This window comes from Nyctereutes procyonoides, unplaced genomic scaffold (assembly GCF_905146905.1).
Source record: "Nyctereutes procyonoides isolate TBG_1078 unplaced genomic scaffold, NYPRO_anot_genome, whole genome shotgun sequence".
Lineage (NCBI taxonomy): Eukaryota > Metazoa > Chordata > Mammalia > Carnivora > Canidae > Nyctereutes > Nyctereutes procyonoides.
Window position 1 is genome coordinate 21,325,747 of NW_026575051.1, and position 24,424 is coordinate 21,350,170.

Below are 24,424 nucleotides of genomic sequence, written 5' to 3' on the forward strand. Positions count from 1 at the left end.
CAGTTTTTCCCTGTTTTGTACTCACAAGTCTGACCTCTTCCCATGTGTTGTTTAGGGGTTTGTTTTTAAGATTCCACAGCATATGTTGTTTGTCTCTTTCTGACTTATTTCACTTGGTATAATGCCTTCAAGGTCCATCCATGTGTGTTGGGTTTTTAATATTTTTTTCTTTAATGTGCTTCTACTAAGATATCTTCTATTAGGAAAGCAAATATAAAATAAATGTAGAAAGATACTTTAGAAATCTATGCCACATTTGGACAGAGGTAGTACTTACTAGATAATCTCTTGTGACTGGTCCATCTTGAGGATGGTAAAAACTATAATCAATGGTGGTAAATGATAGATGTTTTCTTTGTTCCTACAGATATTCCTGAAATTCCAGAAAGCATCTCATTCTGTAAAGCACTACAGATAGCTGACTTCAGCGGAAACCCACTGACTAGGTAACCTTTCTGCTTGCTTTTCTGTCTATAGTACTAAGGATATCCTTTTTAAGAACCAAGCCGTGAACACAACCTGGTCACCCATCGTGGAGGTACCTAGAGGGATGGCTATCTTTATCTTTATCATGATTGGCCTTCACAGATATTTATTTATAAATTGCACTGTGCAATGAAAGACATACTGTGCTATTGATGGAACATTGAAAGGATATTGGTAGCAAATGAGGGGAGGCACGGTGGACTATATAAAACAGGAATGAGGAGTACATTTCTGAAGCAGTAGGAAGCATTGAAGTGGTTCATAAATCCGCTATCAATTATCTTGTCTTATGGGATAAGACTGAGTTCTAAACTCCCAGAGAGCTTACCCTCTAGCTATCCAAGGAAAAGTCCTAATAAGGGATATTTTTTTCCACTCCAGTAATGAAACATACTTACTATCTCAGATCTCCTCCAACTCTCCCTTTAAAACAAACAAACAAACAAACAAACAAACACTCTGCAGGCACCACTATTTCCTTACAGCAATAGCTATGAGGATTTCTTTGGGATTATTCCTCCACATAAAGAAGCCATCTATCACTGTTTTACTACTAGTTCCAATCTTGCTCCTTCTAGTATGACACAGCACACTGCCTGGGGGCATAGCTGAGTGGCACTGTTGTGAGCCTCTTCTGGTGGCTCCTCACTGAGTCATGAGGCCACTCATCACTGGCTTCCAGGTACCTATGTTGCCAGGTTAGCTGAATTGTTGCCCACCTGGCAATGCAGAGACAGTCTTCGGGAAGAGTTCCAGAGGTATATCTAGGCCAGGTGGGTCCATATCTATGATTTCTAGGCTCTGTAAGCAACCTCAGAAGAAATGTACTCTTCCCTTCTGTTCTTTTTTTTTTTTTTTAAAGCATATAGGAAAATTGAGATGAGGTTAAAATTTAGGATACATATCACCCATTGCTTTGGTCTTTCTGGGTATGGAGTGCTAGGGAATGTTTATGTAGTATTGTTTTCCCATATCTGCTATTTTTAAGAAGTAAATATGTTTTTTTTTTGTAAATATGTTTTATAAAATATTTTTTTATTTTCATCTTTTGAATTTCAGCAACTATGTTACTAATAACATCGTTTTTATGAAAAATAGTAACTCTAGTAAGTTATAACTCATCACTGCCCTCATGTCTTGTTTTCTTTCTTAACCATCGTCCATACAGTTATCCCTCTTCTTCAAACCTTTCCGTAGTTCCCTGTTCCTTAAGATAAAGCCCTAGCTCCTCCAGGTGTTATGCAGCCTCCCATGCCCTGTATCTGAACTTGGTCTGTCTTTCCATGTTCATTGCCCTTGGTTGCCTTTGTCAGATGTCATGCCCTGCTGTTATAAAGTGCTCATAGATCATTTATTTTACTCTCTGCTCTTTCTGCACTCCTGTGTACAGGTGTACATTCAGCTGGGCTTTCTTAAAGTACATACCAAAGGCTTTCTTTGGAAAGCCTTTACTTACTCCCCATATTCCCCCCTGCTAGGCTTCCGATGTTCTATGCATACTTTTCTTATAAGCCTTAAAATTTACATTTAAGTTATCACTCTGACCAAGACTTCCCAATTAGACTGGGAAAGTTAACTTACCTTCCTCTGTATTTATCTCCAGCTATACCTTAATTTCTGGAAATGGAGTAAGCACTCTATAAGTGTTCTTTGAACTGAACTAAGCTATTTATCCTTAAGGCAGCTTGTAGGGTTAGGCAGCTGGGAAATACTCATTATGCTGCCCTGGAGGTTTTACGTGTGTGTGTTTTGTTTTTTGTTTTTTAGACATTCAATTGCTTAATCTCTTTTTCTACCTCTTTAGTTTTCCTTTTCTAATGCCTGCTGACACATGACTTTAGCATTATCTCAAAACTCTCTGGACCAGAACACACCTACAATGTAGGAGGCTTTCCTCAGTTTTTACCCTGGCTTCATATTTGGGAGGTTTCTTACAGGTAAAGCCATTTTGATTTGGCAGGTGCATTCCTTTTAAGAATTAAGATGACTTATCTGTGAGTTGAAAGGACCTGAAAAATTATTGAGTTTGACCTAATTATTTTACGACTGAAGAAACAAGACTGAGAGATTAAATGACCTCCTGAGATGATGCAACCTCTGAGCAGTAGCTCAGAATAAAATTCCCTTCTCCCAGCCTGAAGTCTGCACTTTCTCCTCATGCACACCAGTTTGGCTCTTAATGCTATAATAGCTAAAAAAAAAAAAAAAAAAAAAAAGGTAGTCAGCCATTTAAAAATACATTTTCCTTATATGTAAGATCAGTTAGGCTAGTTTTTTTTTTTTAAGATTTTATTTATTCATGAGAGACAGAGAGAGAGAGAGAGGCAGACACATAGGCAGAGAAAGAAGCAGACTCCATGCAGGGAGGCCAATGTGGGACTCGATCCTGGGACTCCAGGATCATACCATAGGCTGAAGGCAGGTGCTCAACTGCTCAGCCGCCCAGGCATCCCAGTTTAGCTAGTTTTAAAATTATAAAGTGGTATGTACTTTAAGGTGTGAACTCAGGCAACACACAAAGTTGCATCTTTTTGAGTATAAATAAAATAAAAAAAATCTTACCTCTGTTACACTATGGAAGAGGTTTCAACTTGGTCGAAACGTATTTCAGCGATAATAAAATCCTACCTAAAACTCTCATCTTACAGGCCCTGGGTTTGCTTTTGAAGTTTGAAGTTACCTATATTTTATGTCAAACAGTAACCTAGATTTTGGTTTTTAAAAAAGGAACTTAAAATTAATTAATTAATTAAAAAAAAAAAAAAGGAACTTAGAGGGATGCCTGGGTAGCTCAGTGGCTGAGTGTCTGCCTTTGGCTCAGGGCACCATCCCAGGGTCCTGGGATAGAGTCCCACAAGGGGCTCCCCGTAGGGAGCCTGCTTCTATCTCTGTCTGTGTCTCATGAATAAATAAATAATTTTTTAAAGGAATTTGGAAAGAGGAAAAATGAAAGATTCAAATGTGGAGACTATCACTAAAGCAAGAACTCTCCACTCCCCCCACCAAAAAAAAAGAGTCATGTGTTCTGTTATCTGTATCAGCAGATTTAGGTATAAAGATCTTTGGCATTTTAGATGCAATTAAATCTTTTTAACTTTAGTTTTCCTTTTCCTTCGGTTACTGAAGGTAACCATAAAAATATTGAAAATGAACTTTCTTTGTAAGTTTTTGAATACTTTTATTTTTAAACCTCATTCTTCAGTAGAGTTTAAGGGAAGTATAAAAAATTTCCTTTTATGTAGAATATAGTGAAACATATACTGGCATCTTAAATCAAGTTAAAAGAAAAATATTGGGAAAGTAGCAATTGCTGTCAATTGATCAATTCTAAATAATCCATAGCTTTATCCTGGGTCTTATAATCTACAGAAAAAAATTATTAAGTTTCTGTCCTGTGTTTTATTATAATCTTGTGGGCAAAACTTTCTCTTTGTTTTCTGCTGATCAATAAGGTGTTTTAACTCAAAGACACTTGCAACTACAGCAACTATTTGTCTTTTTTTCTTCCATGAGGCACTGGGCAGTGCCACAGCATCTTTTCTCCTTTATTCTGAGAGCTTCCGTATCTTTCCTCTGTAATTATTTCTGGATCACCCTGACAAGCATTTATCATGTATCTCTACTTCTGGGAAACCGAGCCTTGGTTTTTTTCCTTATCAATGTCTTCTATCTAGGCTGACAAGACAAACATGCCTTTTATAATGTAATTTTTAGGAGGTTATTTTAATTAGCATATGGGATAAATCATTATATTTATGTCTAGTATACACTGTATGTGTGCTTTTCTTTTTCGGTTAATGACATTTTGTTGTCATTGCTGTTTCAGACTTCCAGAAAGCTTTCCTGAATTACAGAATTTGACATGTCTTTCTGTAAATGACATCTCACTGCAGTCCCTGCCTGAAAATATTGGCAAGTAAGTTTTTATGTGATGAGGTTTGTGTATATCAGAGTGAAAGAGTGAAAGAGTGTCAACTCTAGCCTCCCTCTCTTTTACAGCTCTTATTTTTCTACTCAGAAAGCCTTTTATCCAATCTTGAACCTCACCCTCAAGAAAGATCTTAGCTGGACTCCAGTATTTTTTGCTTTCAGTTGCCCCTACATTTTAATGGTGAAAAAGGATAATGCTACCTGTTATAAGTAAAAAACCTAATTTGTTTGGATGTGTTCTTTAGACCTATGGATTCCAAAGTAGTTAACTTAAGCAAACAAAGTAGCCCTGGTCATACAAACTGTTAGGAAGCAGCATTCTCAGTGATTTTATTGAAAACTTGGAGTAAGTACCCCTGGACAACCACGGTGTCTGCCAGTGTGTGTGTATCACAGACCTGAGAAGAGTGCGTGGGAATGGTGTGTCTGGAGAGCAGGTGTGGAATTGGGAGACAGATGGGGTGAGATGGGCACATTTCCACGTTCCTGGCTTAGAGATCGGGGAGGATGGCCATGGCAAGAAATAAAAATGCTCTCTTACTCATTCCCTCGTATGAATTAATTGAATTATCTTAGCAGATCTTTTTCATACCTCCAGAACATACAGTGGGTTAAGTCAGGCTGATGGCTTGTAAAAGCAAAAGCCCAACATGGTCAGCCAATGCTAGTGGACCGGTGTGCCCTAGTATCATGAAAGATTTCCCTTGCTTTTACCTGTCCTGCCTGAGTTCTAAGACAAAACAGAAACTTCATTTTTTGAGAACTGCAGTGTATCTGACACATGTCTGTTCCACAGAGGGTCTGTGGAAGTAGACTATTTTTCACAGACAACTTTTCCCCCTCCTCTGCAGGCGGAAGACAACCGGCTGACCCATTACAGCCGGCAAGTTCATGCTTTTCTGAGATGCAAGCTGTTTAAACATTTTGCCAGTAGACTTGCTGATGCATATTTGTGTCCTTAGCGTCTCAGGAGGGGAAGGAGACAGGAAGCCCCCAGTACACCCTGAGTTTCTGGTATCTACTGCAGAAGGAACAATAATGTCTTACTGTGGATTTCATGATGTACCACCTTTGCCGTGTCAGGATTCATATATTTCTAATGAATATAATAGCCATTTGAATACCTAAACTGACCCCCTTTCTCCTCTTCCTTCTCAGGAGTCTCTGGAATCTAACTCCCTTGATACCCTCCTTCCCATTCTTTCTCAGCCTACCACTGCCCATGTGTTCACCCTTTCTATCCCCTGATTCATGTGTTTTTTTTTTTTAAAGCTGAATACTTTGAGAGAAAGTATATTCTTATTAAACAAAAGTGCCCCTCTCACTCCCCACTGCATTGTTTTAACGGAAAATGTTACTTAATAATCATTTTAGAATAAATTACATATCTTTTATTCCATTTTTTTCTGTTAGTACCTGTAACTGTTTTTGTCAATGTTTAGGATTTCTTGTGTATCTGCATATTCTGTCAGTAATAAGGGTAGTGTTCTGTTTTGTTTTGATTTTAGACTGAATCATCTTGTGTTACTATTATAGCCTTACGTATAATGATTGCTTCCAAAATAAACTGTCACTCTGAACTTGAACCCTGTGGTGTATCATCACCCAGGAAATAAGAATATGGGGCAGATAAGTGAATCAACTGATTCCTATTAGGTCCATTTATGAAAATAAATGGGAAGTAGGGAGTTTTCTGTTCTGATTATTATTTTTTTAACCAAAAGACTCTGATTTCCTCTGATTTCTGCCTGTTGAATTCAAGATTTATGCACACTAAAGTAACGAGTTTTCACTTAGTAGAAAGAAACAAAAAACAGACTCTTTGAAAGTATGGGGCACCTCTAGTTTCCTAGACCATGCTGGAAAAACCATTGAAATAGTTAAAATGGTGGTGAATTGTTGAGGAAATAGCATATATGCATAAGTATACTACATTTTAAGCAAATCATTATTTGAAACTTATGAACTTTCCTAATGAAAACAATTTTTCACTTTCCCAGAGGATTCCCAAATGGTTTCTTTAGAGCACCAAACCAAATATTTAGTAACCAAACAACTACTCAGAGATAGTATGGTTTTGTAAATAGAGCACAAACATTTGATATTCCAAAAACATTTGAAAAGAACACAAAATGGCTATCTGAATGATCCTACTTACTATTATCTTTGTTGATTCTCAAGTGGGAGTTGTTGTAGAAATTAACTCTGCTTATTTGGTCAAATGACTCAGCCACCTCAGGGTCTGCCTTTTGAAAATGGGACCTCAATTTCTCTTTTCGGCACCTAGCACAGTACTTGGCATCAACTAGGAAAGCTATGGATTCATCAAAGACATGAGCCCCTTCATGATGGGCAGGAGTGTCCAGCCTGGAGGAGAGAGTGAAGCCTTATCTAAGGCAAGCCAACTGCAGTGCCTCAAAGCCAGGACCACCAGTGGGCATCTGTCCCATAGTGTGTTTGGTTTGTCAATGGTCAGGTAACTGGAAGAGTTTGATGGCTGGTGGTGAAGTTGGAACCGGAGCATGACTCTTCTGGTTCCAGTCCCATGTTTCCATTACTCCACACACTGCCACTGAGTTTTCACTTGCTACTTGCCTTTTGTCACTGAAAACCCAGCTTTGCAAAGATTTGATGTCCTTGAAGGAATGTCATGCTGTCTGGTGTAGAAACCGAATGATCCGAGCTTGCAGTTCACATGGTGTCTAACAGATGCTGAGGACTGCTGTGTCTCTGTCAAGTGTAGAGTATTCTGTGGTGCTCCTGTGAGTTGACTGCTGCTTCCCTGGGTGGCTCAGTGCACAATAGCCATAAACAGTTGTCCCCCTGAATCCCTGAGGGCACTATTATGAGTATTGGGGAGTTCAGGGCTTCAGCCACTGGTGTGTGGGAGGAAGCCAGCATCACACAGGTGGTCATGCTTTTGAGGGGTTGCAAAGCACTTCAGTTCACACCCTACACTACATGGCTACGCGCCAGGTACCATCAGTATGGTTACTGTAATAAAGTGAGTCTCTCAAATAGAATCCTCATAATACTTTGCAACGCGATGAGGAATAATCATGAAAATCTTTTGAACCACAGAGGAGTATACTGGTTACCTCATGCAAAATCACACAGTTTTTTCTTACAGAAAAGTTAGAATGTCCCAGATTTGCTCACCCTTTTCTGTGATGGCACATCAGCACATACCTTGGCCTTCAAAGTAAAGGTGATATTTAACAATGAGTGAGAAACTAACTCACCTTCAGTAGATTTTGTTTTTAGAACTCTTTTGTTAAAAATACAAAAACATAGCAACTTCTGATGAGTCTTCATAAAGAAGTGATTGATGTCAGGGAAGGTGGTGATTTATCAACAGAATTTCAGCAAAGAGCTTACCATAAGCAGAGGAAATTCTTTTCCTTCCTTCCTTCCTTCCTTCCTTCCTTCCTTCCTTCATTTATAGCAGCAAAGAGGAATTTATTGTATAGATATAGGGTGTTTCTGCCCAAAGACAGAAATGCATCTGGGTCTCAGGAAGGAACTGGAATCAGAAGGTGGAAAGCTGTCAGTAAGTGACTTCCATCTCTCATGGTGGCTTTTCTCTGTAATTCTCCTTTGCTCTCCTCCTCCTCCTTTTTTTGCATATTTTTTTAGTGGAGTGCAATTTGCCAACATATAGTATAACTTCTTAAAAACTAGTATGATAATTTAATAAATACAACTGAGAATATAGTTCTTGAATCAGTGCAACTTGTGAAGAACTTTTTTCACCTATTATAGCCATTATACCAGTATTAAAACAATTTAGAATCAGTTGTTTTGTCCCCAAATGTAAAACAAAGGATTTGCTACATAATACAGTGATCTTACTATTGAGAGCCCAGAAAATTTTTGTATTTTTAACAAAATATTTTTAAGTGCTTTATATTTTCTTAAAAATATTAAAAAGTACGTCTACGGGGATGCCTGGGTGGCTCAGCAGTTGAGCGTCTGCCTTTGGCTCAGGGTGTGATCCCTGATCCCGGCATCAAGTCCCACATCAGGCTCCCTGTGAGGAGCTTGCTTCTCTCTCTGTCTTTGTCTTTGTCTCTCATGGATAAATAAATAAAATCTTAAAAAAAATAAAAAAATAAAAAGTACAATATATCTGTGTATTTTAAAAACAAATCTCTAAAAAGTAAAATACATCTGTGTATTTTAAAAATAAACGTGACAATTACAAAGGTATACTCTTAAGTGTGTTAGGACTACCATTCTAGAAGAGAATGTTTGGTAGTCAGTTAAGCTGACCAGTGGTTCTTAAATTCTGCTTTTTCAGGTCCCTAGAGGTTCCAGTGAAGACTGGAGAGTGAGAAACAGTGCTCCATTGGGTGGTCTCTGCTGATCCTTGTTTGTGCCAGCACAGATCTATTATTAGCTTTTTAATTTTTTTGTATTGATGTTGCATATAATATTTGCTTTTAAAAAAGTCTGTAGCAAAAAAAAAAAAAAAGAAAAAGTCTGCAACAAATAATTTTCAAGTTAAGTTTGGAGACCACTATTTCAGATGCTCAGTAGTACTATATTGTACACACTGTGGAGGTTTTACCATGATGTAGACCCACCAAGCTCTACTCAAACTGAATGCAAAGCTTCAAAGCCTTTCATGACAGTGAACTTTAATTTTTTTTTTTTTGTCTCCTGTCTTTACCAACTGACCAAGGTTTGTCCTCACTAAATGATTGAAATTCTACCTCTTTTGTCAAGCCTTCTCCAATGACAAGAAGAAGTGAAGTAGATCCTCAACGCACAGGTTCCCTGACCGATATTTTACTGCCCACACAATAAGTGCGTTAGTCCTTTATCTGTACACAGAAGTTTAGTTGTTCAGTGTTCAAGTGTTTGTACCTCCCAATTTATACCCCAAAAGTGGGAGAGTCTTTGGTTGTTAAACTCTCTTCATGTCTGTACCAACCTTGGTGTTTCTCTGGCCTATAGAATGAGTATGTGTGACCAGGCACACAGTGTTATCTCCTTCATTCTGCTGGCTTCCAATCTGACATTGTAGGCAAACCCAGTAAAGCTTTGTGAGGGCCACATTGGCCTATTCCTATACAGTCACTTTTCTGGCTTAATGCTATATGATTAATTAAAGAAACAACAGTGGAAACACAAAACCTATTTCCATTACTCTGAAACCTTCTAATGAAGAATAATTATTGTCCATTAATATTGCTTAATTTCCCTGGTAAAGGACCCATTAGGGAAAGATTTAAATATGTATTTTTAGGGGAAAAAAACCTCACCAGAAGAACTGGTAAGCTTCTTCCTTTTAAGATTTTTTATGTGTATGTATGTATTTGTTTAGAGTAGAAGCATTGGGGGGGGGGCATGGAAGGATGGGGGTGGGGAAGACAGAGAGAGAGGGAGGATATATTGAGCAGATTCTACACTGAGCGTAGAACCCCTGGATGCAGGGCTTGATCTCTGGGCCCTGAGATCGTGTCCTGAGCCACAATCAAGAGTCAGACACTTATCCAACTGAGCCACCTGGGTGCCTCAAGCTTCTTGCTTTGAATATCAGTTCTGATATTTATCACATTTCCTTTTCTGCTCTTGTTGTCAGAAAGCTCATAGCTAATTCTGATGATCATTGAGATAGAGCAGTTGTATTAATATCCATGTGCTAAAGAAAACTAAGGAATTTTAAGTGTTGCTGACACTTACAAGTGGATGGGTGCTTTGTTAGGCACATACACTGTGGTCTGTATAGCATGCCTACTCATGGTCATTGTTAACCATCCTGAGTTTCATTACCTTTGTCTGTGAAATGGGGATAAGTAGTCTTCCCGGGTTTGTGTTGCTGGTGGGTGGAAGATCTGGGATTGGAACTTCATTTCTTCCACGAAGAAGCTATTTCTATCCATTTTCTATTTCATGAAAATTTTTTACATGTTTGTACTTGATAAAGATATCTTATATCTTTTTTAGAAAATGTTGGGGCAAAATTAAGTAAATGACTTTACATATCACTGAAGTTGCCAGTTAGTATAGAAGGGCAGCATCTGAGGAGGGAAGTATTCAGTAGGGTCTTTGTAAAGTTCCCAGTCTTGGGTATGCTTTAAGAACACTGGTTGAATAAGATTGACTTTTCAGATACACCCTTGAAAACAGTGCTTAGGGCAGCCCCGGTGGCCCAGCGGTTTAGTGCCCACCTTTGGCCCAGGGCGTGATCCTGGAGACCCAGGATCAAGTCCCACATCAGGCTCCCTGCATAGAGCCTGCTTCTCCCTCTGCCTGTGTCTCTGCCCCTCTCTCTCTCTCTCTCTCTCTCTCTCTCCCTCCCTCTCATGAATAAATAAAGTCTTAAAAAAAAAGAAAAAGAAAACAGTGCTTAGTGCATGATAACTTTTTGCTTTACTCTCACTAATACCTCTTGAACGATTCTACTGGTAAAGCCAGGAGAGATACTTTTGTTTTAAGGTGTTTTTAAATGTTGGTACAAAGTGTGAATGAATTTATCTTTCAAAAAGCATGCTATGAAAAATTTTTTTAAAGATTTATTTATTCATGAGAGAGAGAGAGAGAGAGAGAGGCAGAGACACAAGAGGAGGGAGAAGCAGACTCCATGCCGGGAGCGACGTGGGATCGATCCCTGGACTCCAGGATTGCGCCCTGGGCCAAAGGCAGGCGCTAAACCTCTGAGCCACCCAGGGATCCCCGAAAAAATATTTTTCTTGAGATCAGTTGTATCAATTTTTACTCAAGTAATCCCACACTGAAATTTTTACTTTTCAAAAATGGGTTAGCCTGCAGACATCCTGTACATGGAGAATCCTAAGGAATCCACAAAAAGCTATTAAAGCTGATAAATAAATTCAGCAAGCTTACAGGATACAAGATTAGTATGTAAAAATCAGTTTTATTTCTATATACTAGCACTAAACAAACCAGAAATGAAATTAAGAAAACAATTCCCTTTATTAAGCACCAAGAAGAATGAAATGCTTAGGAATACATTTAACAGAAGAAATGTAAGACACACAAACTGCAAAATACAAAACATTGTTGAAAGAAGGTAAACATGACCTAAATACAGGGAAAGACATCCTGTATTTATGGATTAGAAGACTTAGTATGGTTATGATAGCAATATGCCCCAAATTAATCTTTTGATTCAACTCAATCTCCATCAAAATTCTAGCTGGCTTTTTTTTTTTTCTTCCAGAAATTGACTTTTTTTTTTTTAAAGATTTATTTATTCATGATAGAGAGGCAGAGACACAGGCAGAGGGAGAAGCAGGCTCCATGCTGGGAGCCCAACACGGGACTCAATCCCGGGACTCCAGGACCGCGCCCTGGGCCAAAGGCAGGCGCTAAACCGCTGAGCCACCCAGGGATCCCAAGAAATTGACATGTTGATCCTAAAATTCAAATGGAGATATAAGAGATCCAGAATAGCCAAAATAGTCTTTAAAGAAGACATACAAAGTTGAAGGATTCACATTTCCTGGTTTTAAAACTTAACTAGCAAGGTTCACTGATCAAGATGTGTGATACTGGCATAATGCTAGACATACAGTTCATTGGAATAGGATTGTAAATTCAGAAATAAACCCTTGCATTTATAATTAACTGGTTTTGACAGAAGTGCCAATACAGTTCGGTGAGGAAAAATAGTCTTTTCAAGAGGCTGTTGGGACAGCTGACCATCCCATATGTGAAAGAATGAAGTCCCACCCCTACTTCACACCACATGCAAAAAGTAACTGTAAATGGAGCAGAGACCTAAATGTGAGAGCTAAGACTTTTATAAGAAAATAGGGGTAAATCTTCATGACATTGGATTAGGCAGTGGTTTCTTAGATGTGACAACAAAAGCCCACACAATAAAATAAAAAATGGATAAATTTGGACTTCATCAAAATGAAAGACTTTTGTGCGTCAAAATATACTATCAAATTGAAAAGAAAACATACAGGTGGAAGAAAATATTGGCAAATTATTTACCTGATAAGAGGCTTGTATCCAGAATATATAACGAACTCTAAACTCAACAATGGAAGACAACCCAATAAAAAATAAAAATGGGCAAAGGATTTGAAGAGAGATTTGTCCAAAAAAAGGTATACAAATGACCAGTAATCTCATGAAAAGACGCTCAACATCATTTTAGTTATTGGATAAATGCAAATTAAACCACGGTGAAATACCACTTTAGACCCACTAACTCTAGTAATAATAATAATAAAACCCACAATAACAGATGTTGATGAAATATGTAGAAACTGAAACTCTCATACATTGCTGGTGGGAATGTCAAATGATGCATGTCCCTCACTGGAGGGAGAGGGTCCTTCCTCAAAAAGTTGAACATAATTACCACATAACCCAACAATTCCACTCCTTGTTATATATACCCAAGAGAATTAAAAACGTGCCGACACAAATACTTTTGTGTGAATGTACCTAGCTGCTCTTACTCATAATAGCCAAAAGGGGGAAACAACTCAAATTTCCATCAGTAATGAACTAATAAACAAAATGTGGTATATTCATCTAATGAAATATTTAGCCAAAAAAGTATTGGAGTACTGATACATGCTCTGACAGGATGAACCTTAAAACCATGTTAAGTAAAAGAAGCCAGATAGAAAAGGCCACATATTGTATGATTCCATTCAACTGAAATATCCAGTATGGGCAAATGCTAGGGACAGAAATTAGATTAGTGGTTGCCAGTGCCTGGGATGAGGGTTGGGCAGGGGAGGGGATAGCAGGGCCAGGATAAGGAATAACTTCTGATGGGTGTGAAGTTTCTTTTTTGGTTGATGACAGTTTTCTAGAATTAGGTAGTAGTGATGGATCCTTAGGCCAACTTGAACCTGGTATTGGTGAAGGATGAGACTGTACCTGGGAGACTGACCTATTTTATTCTTTCAGGAAATAGACTCTGATGTAGCCTTATGAGTAACGTGCTGAGGTCATTTTGACTCAGTTACTCAGATATGGTGTCCAGGCAGGTATACATAGCCAGAGCCTCCAAGACCTTCAGGTAATGAGGAGTGGGAGCGAGGTTGAGAGGTCCCATAAGACCCCAGTGGGAACTCATAATAAATTTTGAGAATCTGGGAAGCCTCTGTTTCTATCTGGGGGCATTTGTCTTTACTTTGTCTGTTTGCATGAGATTTCTTATCCTTGGCCTCTGAAAAACCATACTGTCAAAAAAAAAAGTACGTCTAAGTGTATCGAAATATCTCTACTCTGTTTAAATTTCTCCTCAAATAATAGCATTCTTACAGGAGAAGGTTATATATATACATATGAATATACACACACACACACACACACACATATACATATAACAACTATATATATATTGGACGGGCATAGTACCCAAAACATAGCTGTCAGTCACAAAGTAGTCATTATCAGTAACTACTTAATTATGCAATTCGCTAATAGCAGTAGAGCAAGTAGATAGGCCCTGGGTTCCCTGGCAGATTGAAGTAGAGCATGCAGGTCTGATTTTGTGTGTGCTACCTGTGGGAATGGTAACTTCAATTTGAGTGGGCTTGAAGTGAGTGGACCATGTGGCCCTTGCTAATAAGGCCTAGCACTAGGCTGCATACCTATATTGCATTAGTGTATGCTGCCTGTGAGGAATAAATCTTCTTTTTGAAAACCATTATCACACTTCTCTTTTTTGAGGCTTAGGAATCTCTATAAAATATTAGTTTCAAAAACAAAAATAAAGATTTTTTTAGGAGTTTCTACTGCAAAACCACCATATAAGGAAATTTGTTACCAGAGATTTCTTAAATGCTAATTGGGTTTTAAAAAGCAGAAAATTTTTTGAATATATAAGCAACGCTCCCTGTTCCTAATAATGTTTTCTCCAGTCAAATAATATTGCTATAAATGTTTATAGATTGTATATTTTAATGGTCTTATAGTGTACTGCCATTTGTTGGCCTGTTCTACCTCAATGTAATTTATTCTTTACTTTCTTAATGATTTTGGGCACCAAATGGAAAAAAAAAATCCAAGTGGATTAAAAGGGGATTTTTAAAGTATAGTAGAGAACAGATGTAAATTTTTTAAAGTAACCACTCATCCAATCCCTGAAATAGAATCCTAAAAATACAGATGGCCTACATTCTGACTTACATTACAATTTTTGTTCCTGCTATCGTGAACTGTGTAAAACATTAAGCATGAGTGCGTTGAGAAGAAATGCTTCAACATACTCTTTTTCTGTAAGAAGTCATTAAGTTGTTTGTTGTTACTGTTTTATTTTCCCCCATTTGGTGGTAGAAATGGTGGGAGGGAGTTACAGGAAGAATAGAAAATAATGCTTTTTGGAGGAGGGGGATAAAGTCACTCTAACAGTATTACACAGAAATTTAATTTGCCAGAGACTAAAATTGAAGGGTAAAAAAATCTGTTAGTGAGGGGAATGGTTTAAAAAATTAAGGTGTATGTAGAAGTGAGAGACTATGCAATTATTAAAAAAAAAAGTACCGATATGTACAAATAAGAAATGGGACCAAAATCTGCATGAGCAGAGCCAAGTGCTAGATGTATGTGGGATAACTTGCATGTGAAAAAGGGGGTGGGCACTTGCCTGCCTTTGCATAAAAGAAAACTCTGGATGAATACATAAGTAAATAACAAAAAAGGTGGTTTTTAGTGAGAAGGGTCTCAGTGCTGGGAAACTGGATAGATAAGGGAGGGAGGAAGGTGGAAGGACAACTTACTTTTGAATACTTTGATTTACATGATGTATTTCAATGTATTAGATGTTCACAAAGCTGACTTAAGAGTGAAGGAAGGACAGGGGTACCTGGGTGGCACAGCCCAGTAAATCTGACTCTTGGTTTCGGCTCAGGTTGTGATCTCAGGGTCTTGATCTCAGGCTGTGCACTCAGCATGGCACCTGCTTAAGATTCTTTTTCCCTCTCCCTCTGCCCCCTCTCAAATAAATAATTTTTTTTTTAATGCAGAATCTAGGGATAAAAATGCAGATTTCCTAGTAAATCCTGGCTTTGTCCCTTATTGTTTGTGTGAGACCTTGTTCAGTTTCCTTCTCTGGGCCTTTGTTTTCTCATCCACAAAGCTGATTCTTATAAAGCACTTATAACACTATCCATCATGTGGTAAGTTGCTGTTACCATTATTAGTAATAGGAATGTTAAAGATCAGTAATTCTCATTTTGCATCTCAAGTGTCTCCTTTTCTCACATTTGTAGAACTACTAGAAATACCTGATGCTTTTGTCTGTATACTATCATGTTTTAACTGAAGTGGCTGATAAAGGTATGTGGAGTTGGAGTCTCCTTCTTTCTCTTGGCCTAGTGATTAAGAGCCTGGTCTCGGACATGGACAGAACTGAGTCTGACTCCCCACCACATCAGCATTTGCCAGCATGTTTTTATATTAGGTGCTCTTAAGAGAAGCAGGGATGTTTGTGCTGCACTGAATAGGTTCCCTTGATGGCAAAGGCGCCATCCCGAAGTCTGGACTGAAGATGCATGCTGTATTCTGAAAGACTAAGAATGAAGATCATTCATTTGTTCATGTATCCATTCAGTTTTGTATTAACTTCTCTGGTCTAAATCTTCCTTCAGGCAGATATCATTTTATGTCAGCTGTTACTAGAGCAGTCTGGAGAACCACCTTTTGGGCTGGTGATTCTGTACTTGCTCTGGGACTGTGCAACTTTTATCTTTCTAAAAGTTGGCCATGCCAGCCACTCACCAACTGTGGGTCCTGCACTTCAAGGAGTCCTCTGTAGTGGGGGATGACTCCTGTGATTAATAGCATCCTGTAGCAATCTTTCAGAACACCCAGACTCAGGGCATGCCCCCTTGCAAGGTAACTGGCTGCACAGGGATAGGGGTTGTCTGAAGGAAATAAGGGGCAAAACTAGCTCTTTTGATTTGACAGGAAAATGTAGTATGCTGTCATCGCTGTAGTAGGTACATTTATATTTATTTTAGGGAAAGTCAGGATAGAGTGGTGAAGCACCTGAGCTGAGCAGTCTAGCTGCTACTTAGTGAGGGACAGGCCAGGATTGGAGCCGGGGCCTGGCACTTCCACCTCCCCGACCTCACATGCTCTTTGCAGAGTGGCTTTTTATCACTGGGTCCATAGAACCTGATGGTAATGTCCGAGTTCCCTCATCTTAAATAGTTTAAACTTATGAGGAAGCATTACCTCAGAAAGGCTTTTATTTTTTATACATCATTTTAAATTAATATTTGAAATTTTGAAAAGTTACAGAAGTACGGTATTTTTTGTTGTGGCACCCATACATTCCCATTTCCCCTACTGTCCAAAAACAGGGAAACTTAAGAAATTTTGGAATCAGAGCCTTTTTCTCAACCAGATGTTATACTTGGGTGTTAGCATGGTAGTGGTGGGAACTGTGCATTTACTGTAACGCGGCTTTATCAAGTTCTGTTCATCTGGAAGTTGGCTGGCATTTCTGCAGTATTTTTGCTCGAGCATTATTTTATTTTAGTAACTGTGGCCTGTGCCTTTTATCCTCAAGACAAAATTTAAAGATAATATAAAAATGTGTGTTCTATTTTTAAAATGACATAAACCAACAAAAATCCTAATGCCCTTGGTGGGGTTAAAAAGGTAAGACTGACCTATATGCCCCATAATGATAGATGAGAACTTAAATTATAAAGAGAGTCCAGAGAACAGAGGGCCCCTGAGACACCTCAAGGCGGTGTAGGGTGAGGGTGGGAGTTTTGGCTTTCCACCAGACTTGAATGGTGCCTCTACCACTTTCTAATGGAATTCACACAAAGGGCCACATTCCTAATTGTATCATCAGCATGTCATCACTGAGCTGGATTGTTATTAATCAAGAGATGACGTGTGTGAGGAGCTGTGTGCTGTGCCTCCTGCCAGAGACAGCAGGCAGATGGATGGTCCCAGTCAGGCAGGAGGTCTGAGATGAGGCCAAGGGACCAGGGGTGAGGCAGTGAGTGTGCAGTGATTCCTACCAGTAAAGTTTGTAAAGCAAAGCAGGACTTCTTCCTTTTTTTATGAGTATATGTCTTTCATACATCAAAATTGGTGTGAAAGTAATGAATGCTGAATAGATAAAATGACAATTGCATCAGTGATTATTAAAATATAAATGTGGAAATAGCCAAATGATTGCCGTCTCCCAGATAATACTGGCCAGGGATTACATGAAAACTGAAAGCAAAGCCCTTTGTTTTTCAGTGTTTGCTTTTACACTTTACGAATATTACTTATCACCCTCATCTATGGGCTGCTTTTGGAAATAGATATTGAGTGGCTCACCTCCCTCTCCTTCCCATTCTTATTTCTTCTGTGGGAACACATGGCCTGCTGAAAGTAGAACTACATTGCTACAACATCCCATTGGCCTGCGTTTTTTTTTTTTTTTTCAAAGAATGTCAGCATTAAATTGATAATTACTAGCAGGGATTGTGATTTTTTAAAAAAAAATACATATATTCTGAAGAGTTCTCTTCCACTTTAATTGTGTAAAGTGTTCAGTTTTCTAAAATTGGAGGATATATGGAATTTGTGCATTTCATCATATAGTTAAGGTACATTTTCAAGCAAATAAACCTTACATATGTATATGTATGCTGTTTGTGCAAATCAAATTTACATTTTCTGATGTTATAAAAACAGCTTTGTTAGTACCCATGATTCTGGCCTTTATATTGGAAGGAGAATGGAGGATTAAGGCTGATTAGAGTGTTGGGATAATGTTTGACTCCTTGTGTTCTGTGCGCTCACACACAAAAGTCCTCCAAATCTGGATGTTACTATAGTGATATGAGCAAAAGCTTGAGTTTTCCATTGGTGTAGAGCTTAGTACAGAGTCTGGTGGAATAATAGTCAAATCTGTTATCTTTTGAATCAGTAATGTGTCCCAGTGCTGACTTCCCCTGAGTGTGTGAGGTTTCTGGTGAGGCAGAAACCAGAATCTGCCTGCCAAGATTCGACCCAGATAATCAATGTCCAGGGAACACATCTGTGTCCTTTCACCATGCTCTTGATAGGCATGGATTATACCCGAGAGGCAGGAGAATCTACAGGAAAGAGTGCCATTGTGCGGTTTCATAGGAATAAAAGCAACATTATTATAGCTCCCATTTACTGAATCAGTCTTGTGTTCTGGACACCATGTGAGGTGTATAACTACTCTACCCTTGATGCATTTAAGTGGCTGTCATTTCCATACTGTTACTTCCAGGTACTCTGTGAATTTGTGATCTTAAGTAGAGTATGTGGGCCTTCTGGACTGCGGTGCCCCACCACTACTTTCCAACAGGGATGGTCTCTCACTGATGCTTGTAAAAAGAGCTCTGACTTTTGTGAGATTAAAGGCATTACTGGTTTTTATGGTAACAGCACATTTTTGCCATTCTAAAGTCTGGAAGCACATATTTGGCTTCTATCTTGGTCCCAGGAGTGGTCATCTTTAGTGACTTGTGAGTTATTTTCACATATTAATTGTGCAAGTATTTAAATAAGGGTGCCTCACATTGATGTTTCTCCTCTTTTTACTTTAATATTAAAATTTGGGAGGTAGAGAATATATTGTTTTTAATGGTGATAGGGGTAGTGGTTATAGATACTGTTCTCGGAGGAGGTGACTACAAGATTTTATTAAGAATTGCTATTTGTGGAGTGTAAGTGTGAAGAGGGGGAATGGAAAGAATCATCTCAGGAGTTTTCCTTATATTTTTTTTTTTCTTCTGTTCATTTCTAGTCTTTATAACCTGGCTTCTCTGGAACTGAGAGAGAATCTTCTTACATATCTTCCTGAGTGAGTCTTTGGGGAGAAATGAGAGGGGAATTTGTACTAAATGAATTTCTTCAAGTATTAAAAAAAAAAAAAGTACTACAGTACTTTGTCAAAAAGAGATTCAGTGTCTTTTGGAAAGTTTGGGAGATGCCAGCCTTCCCTTAATAGTTTTTCCTTGGTAATATTTACTGCTGTGTAGTCCAAATGAATCTTATTTTTGGAAATGAGTCCAAGTGAGGAATACCATGTTGCTCAGCATTTCTAAGTACTCTCTAAGAGTTCCTCCTCCTTCTTTTTTTTTTTTTTTTTAATAGCTCTCTTACCCAGCTGCGGAGACTAGAAGAACTTGATTTAGGAAACAATGAAATATATAACTTGGTAAGTCTGCATTGAAGAGAGATTTAGGTTTAACTTTGTCCTTAGGTATGATCAAAACATTTTAAGGGAGATCTGTAGGGCTGCAGCTCGGCAACATTAGAAACATAATGTGCTTCAGTCCACACAGGTTGAGAATTTTAATATGGGGGCGGGGAGGGTCAGGACTAGAGATGACAGGCATAGGTGGAAACCCCCGGGCATTCTTGGAGAACATTGGGAGACTTGCATGGGAGAAGTCCCAACAAACATCCTCTATGTTACCCACTTATTCACTGTGGAAATGGTATTCTTTCTTAGTGGAAAACTAAACATTGGATCTTTGTTACCATAACATTATTTTTTTGTTTTAGCCAGAATCAATTGGAGCTCTCTTACATCTAAAGGATCTCTGGTTGGATGGAAATCAACTGTCAGAATTACCTCAGGTAAGCAGTGGTTTCACATTGTTTCCCCCAAATTATTAAACAACCACAGCCATCATTCATGTATTCCCTACTTCTATGTGAAATTTTCTACAAGAGGGATCTTAAAAACCAAAAACATTGGTTGAAGAAGCACATTTGGGGAGCATCTGGATGGCCCAGTTGGTTAAAAATCTGCTTTTGGCTCAGGTCTTGGTCCCAGGGTCCTGGGATCAAGCCCCACATCGGGTTCTCTGCTCAATGGAAAGTCTGCTTCTTCCCCTGTGATCTTTCTCACTTTCTCTCTCTCAAATAAGTAAATAAATAAAATCTTTAAAAAAAGAAAGCATATTTGATAAAATATATTGAGCATTCATCATGCTACATTACCATAGAAAAATTGAAAGCCTAACCCACCATTTCTAAAGATAGCAAATATACCCTTTAGTTTGTGAAATCTGTATTTTATTTCATGCTTGCTCCCCATGTGGCTTGCTTCAAGCCCTGCAAATTTGTAAATTACCAGGACTCCTGATTCTTAGATGGTACGCATTTTTGCCACTCTTCATGATGTGCCAAGTGCTTTGGGATGCTTGTGACCACATTCTCTTCTGTAATAGTTAATGTAAAAGAAAGGTTAAAAGCTTTTATTTCAAATTTTTTTTGCAAATACTGCTTATGGTTTAACTGTTTTGTCATGGTATTCAGGTTTTTCCTACATTACTAAATGTAACAACCATGTTCCCAATGAAATAGAGTCTACGTAGACTTCTACATACATATTTATCTTGTGGAGCCTAGTAAGCCTTATGGTTAGATGAGAAAGAAACATAAGCCAACAAACACAACAATAAAAAAGCAAGCATTTCCACCTCACTTAGTTTTTGTCTGTTACTGAATTTTATTCTTTGATATATCTTACAGCCAGTCTTTAAAGTCCAGGTATATTTCATGATGGTCTCTAGGTGCTGATATTTCAAAGCAGATCAGATGTTCAGGTTTCTGTTCAGCGAGTGAGCCAGGTGTGATGGTGCTATGCACTTTAGGTGAGGAATGTGAACCCAGGAAGTCTGACTCTAGGAGAAAGTACTCAGTAATATATTATGACTCTAGTTATGGTGCTGGAAGTATGATGACCTCACTTATAACTAAGGGAAGTAAGGAACTAATTGGAGTCTGTTTCTGAGATCTTGACTGCATTTGGGGAAAAGAGACAGATTAGCAACTGATGTGGGTGAAAGTTTGACTAATACCTAGATTTCTCTAGGAAATTATGAGAAATCCTGATTGAGAGAATTCTAGTTACTTTTAGGAATAAAAATACCAGGAGATTATCAGGAGAGTAATACACCAGGTCTGGGACATGATGGGGAAAGTGTCGTGTGTGTGTTTGCGCACACATGTGCCACAGATGTGCCAAAATGATTGTGTACAAAATGTCACATCCTGAATACACAAAAAAATTATAATTCCAGTGATCTGGCCTGTCATAGCAGATGACAGAAAGAAAATGATATACAAGGGCATTGTTAAAAGGAACTAATGAAAAAGTAGAACAACCTCAAAGGTCAGGCCTAAAATCAGTAGAAAAGCAGTCTGGTTTCCTACAGACAGGAGTCACAGGCAGGTTCATAAGATGTGTATTGGGTAAGAGAGAAGCTGGAAAGAATAGATGGGACCAAAGTAGGTATAGACTGAAGAATTCATCCTTATGTAGATATCATGGAACCACTAGATATTTTAATGTTTTTAGTCACATACCTATAGCTAGCTTGTTTCCAGGATGGAAATGTGGAAACAAGAGTTTGTAGCAGACTTGGGCGGTGAGTGTGAGGATTAGAGTTCACAGTCCAGGTAGAGGAGTGTAATGACAGGAGGAATTAAACATAGTAGCAGTGGGAATGGATACGGGGAGGCAGGTATAGGAGAGAAACTATGCATTTTGTGAGTGGAAGGTGAGATATCTCTTGAATAGAATGTTAGACTCGCTGAGGTACTTTTAGGATAGTCTGTTTCCTTTGAAAGCAGTATGCTTCTCTCTTCTGTTGAGGCCAAAGGTGTCAGTGGGTTCCGATGCTTCAAAGTTGCTAGGGTACAGTTGCATTGGTGTTGGTTATAACAAGTACTACCGGTCATGGGAGATGTAAAGTAGATGGTTTCTTAACAGAAAATCTCAGGGTCACCCTGGAGTGTAAGCTGCTTATGGAAGTGACTGATTACAAACTTGAAGAACTGGATTCTAGACTCCCCACCTTTTTTTTTTTTTTTTTTTAAATTATGTCACTGTAAAGTCATTTGTTCTCTCCTGGTGCCAGTCTCTTCATCTGTTCAGTGAGAATGATTCCTTGCCTGCCTGAAGTTGGAGGGCTTGGCATCCCTCCCGGCTCCGTGTCTTTGATTTTTACAGCTTCCCGTTTGCATTGGAAAGGGGTCTGGAAATTTACTCCAGCCTTCGCATGTAGATAAACGCTAAAGAAACATCCTCAGAGCAACTTCGGGATTTGAGTGTGAAAAATCATTGTAAGAAATTTCTCTATACTGTGGCAGGTCTAAGCATGAGTCTCTTTCTGTATCACTGATGTAGGAAATAGGAAATCTGAAGAACCTGCTGTGCTTAGATGTCTCTGAAAACAGGTTGGAAAGACTTCCTGAAGAAATCAGTGGCCTGACTTCATTAACAGATTTAGTCATTTCCCAGAACTTACTAGAAATGATTCCGGATGGCATCGGTAAGTATGGAAAGTAACTATTTACTGAAGATGCTTGCTATTGTCTTGAGCATTTGGAGCTCACTGTGATCTTTTGGTCACTACTCTCAGATGCTGGGGATGTAGCTCCTTTAGTCTCCATGTCATGTATTTATTCTTGAAGAAAGAATGCAAAGAACATTCAATGCATTTATTTTTTTAATTATTATTTTTTATTTATTTATGATAGAGAGAGAGAGAGAGAGAGAGAGAGAGAGAGGGGCAGAGACATAGACAGAGGGAGAAGCAGGCTCCATGCACTGGGAGCCCGACGTGGGACTCGATCCCGGGTCTCCAGGATCGCGCCCTGGGCCAAAGGCAGGCACCAAACCGCTGCGCCACCCAGGGATCCCCATTCAATGCATTTAAATAGGCAGGTGTTTCTGTCACCCTGGTTTGGTAGCAGTTGTAGGTATGATTACTTCTAAGTGCTGACTCCTCTTTCTCATCTGCATCTTGTCTCAGTGATTTCAGTAAGGAGTAGTCCAAACAATAGATGTATTTAGGCATGGGAGCAGTCTCTAAGCAATTTCTAAGTGAGTCTCCTAAATAGTTTATCAGAAAGTGACTAATCTTACCACATCATGTAGAGGGGAATGGTGTGTTTGAATTCAACGGTTTCTTGTAGGCTAAGAATAATCTTTTTCTTTAACCATTCTGTGCCATTTCCTTTAAAATAAATTACTCCAGACATTTCCTTTACCATAAAGGCATTCCATCCTGTGTGAGAAAAATAAATGCAGGGAAGGCATATAAACAGACATGGACTGGGAGCTCCACCATAGCAAAGCTGCTTAGAGATAGTTTTTTTTTTTTTTTAAACAATGTTTAACCATGGGGTTAACATAGGATTGCTGTATTTGACCTTTAACATTTATTCAAAATATCAAAGGAGGTTTCTGAAAGATTTTCAGTAGTTGGAGAAGCTGTGTGACAAGACTACTTCCTTTCTGGTATTTGGTCAAGATGAAAGCAGTAACTGATCCTGGCCACTGGGAAAGAACACAGAGGTTGCCTTTGATTCAGACTGGTTGAAAAATTGGTGGGGATTTTTACTCCAGGTAGAGATGTTCAGTGAGAATGATACATGCCATCTGAAAACAGCTGTAGGAGCTGGGGATGTTTTGTTGCTTGGCATCAGAAATAGGAGGCATGGGATAGCTGACTTCAAGGGTTTGAGAGGCCATCCTATAGAAGAGATGCCAATTTGTTACTGCATCTTCCAGTTCAGACAGCTGCAGTGGAAGATGATAAATGAAGTATTGGTTACAAATTAGTCTGGGCTGCTTAGTGAAGGGATAAGCTCCCTGTCACTGGAAGTATCCAAGGAGAGGTGGCAAGACCACTTGCCAGTAATACTGTTAAGGAGACCCCTCAGTTGGAGGGAGATCCAGTGTGTGCCCTGTGGAAAAGGCTAATGCCTCTCCTGCCAGTGAGGACAGGTGGAAACCCTCTGGCGACCATTTTAGTAGGTTATTGATTATACTAAATAAAGAGCTTACAAATCTGTTCATTTTCCTGCCCCACTCCGTGGCAACACACAAGGCAAGTTAATTTTTTCAGTATTTCCTTTTCTTCAACTTTACATCTCCTCTAAGATGGAGACTTTTTTCTGATTTAACTGGGGACAAGGTGTCACCATGCCAGCCTCTCTCAGTAGATAATAAAGGATATCTGCTTTGTAGGTTCATTCCCTTGAATTATAGTTG

At 38.8% G+C, this 24,424-nt stretch overlaps 1 protein-coding gene across 3 annotated transcripts in view; it reads left to right on the top strand.

The window, feature by feature from the left end:
* LRRC1 (leucine rich repeat containing 1) overlaps positions 1-24,424 on the top strand; it is a 129,642-nt gene that overhangs the window by 80,348 nt on the left and 24,870 nt on the right. For all 3 annotated transcript variants that reach the window (XM_055330819.1, XM_055330821.1, XM_055330820.1), the window contains exons 3-8: positions 368-446; positions 4,313-4,402; positions 19,154-19,210; positions 19,504-19,567; positions 19,918-19,992; positions 22,553-22,697. In XM_055330819.1, the coding sequence (XP_055186794.1) occupies positions 368-446; positions 4,313-4,402; positions 19,154-19,210; positions 19,504-19,567; positions 19,918-19,992; positions 22,553-22,697 (510 nt within the window). The remainder of the gene's footprint in view (positions 1-367; positions 447-4,312; positions 4,403-19,153; positions 19,211-19,503; positions 19,568-19,917; positions 19,993-22,552; positions 22,698-24,424) is intronic.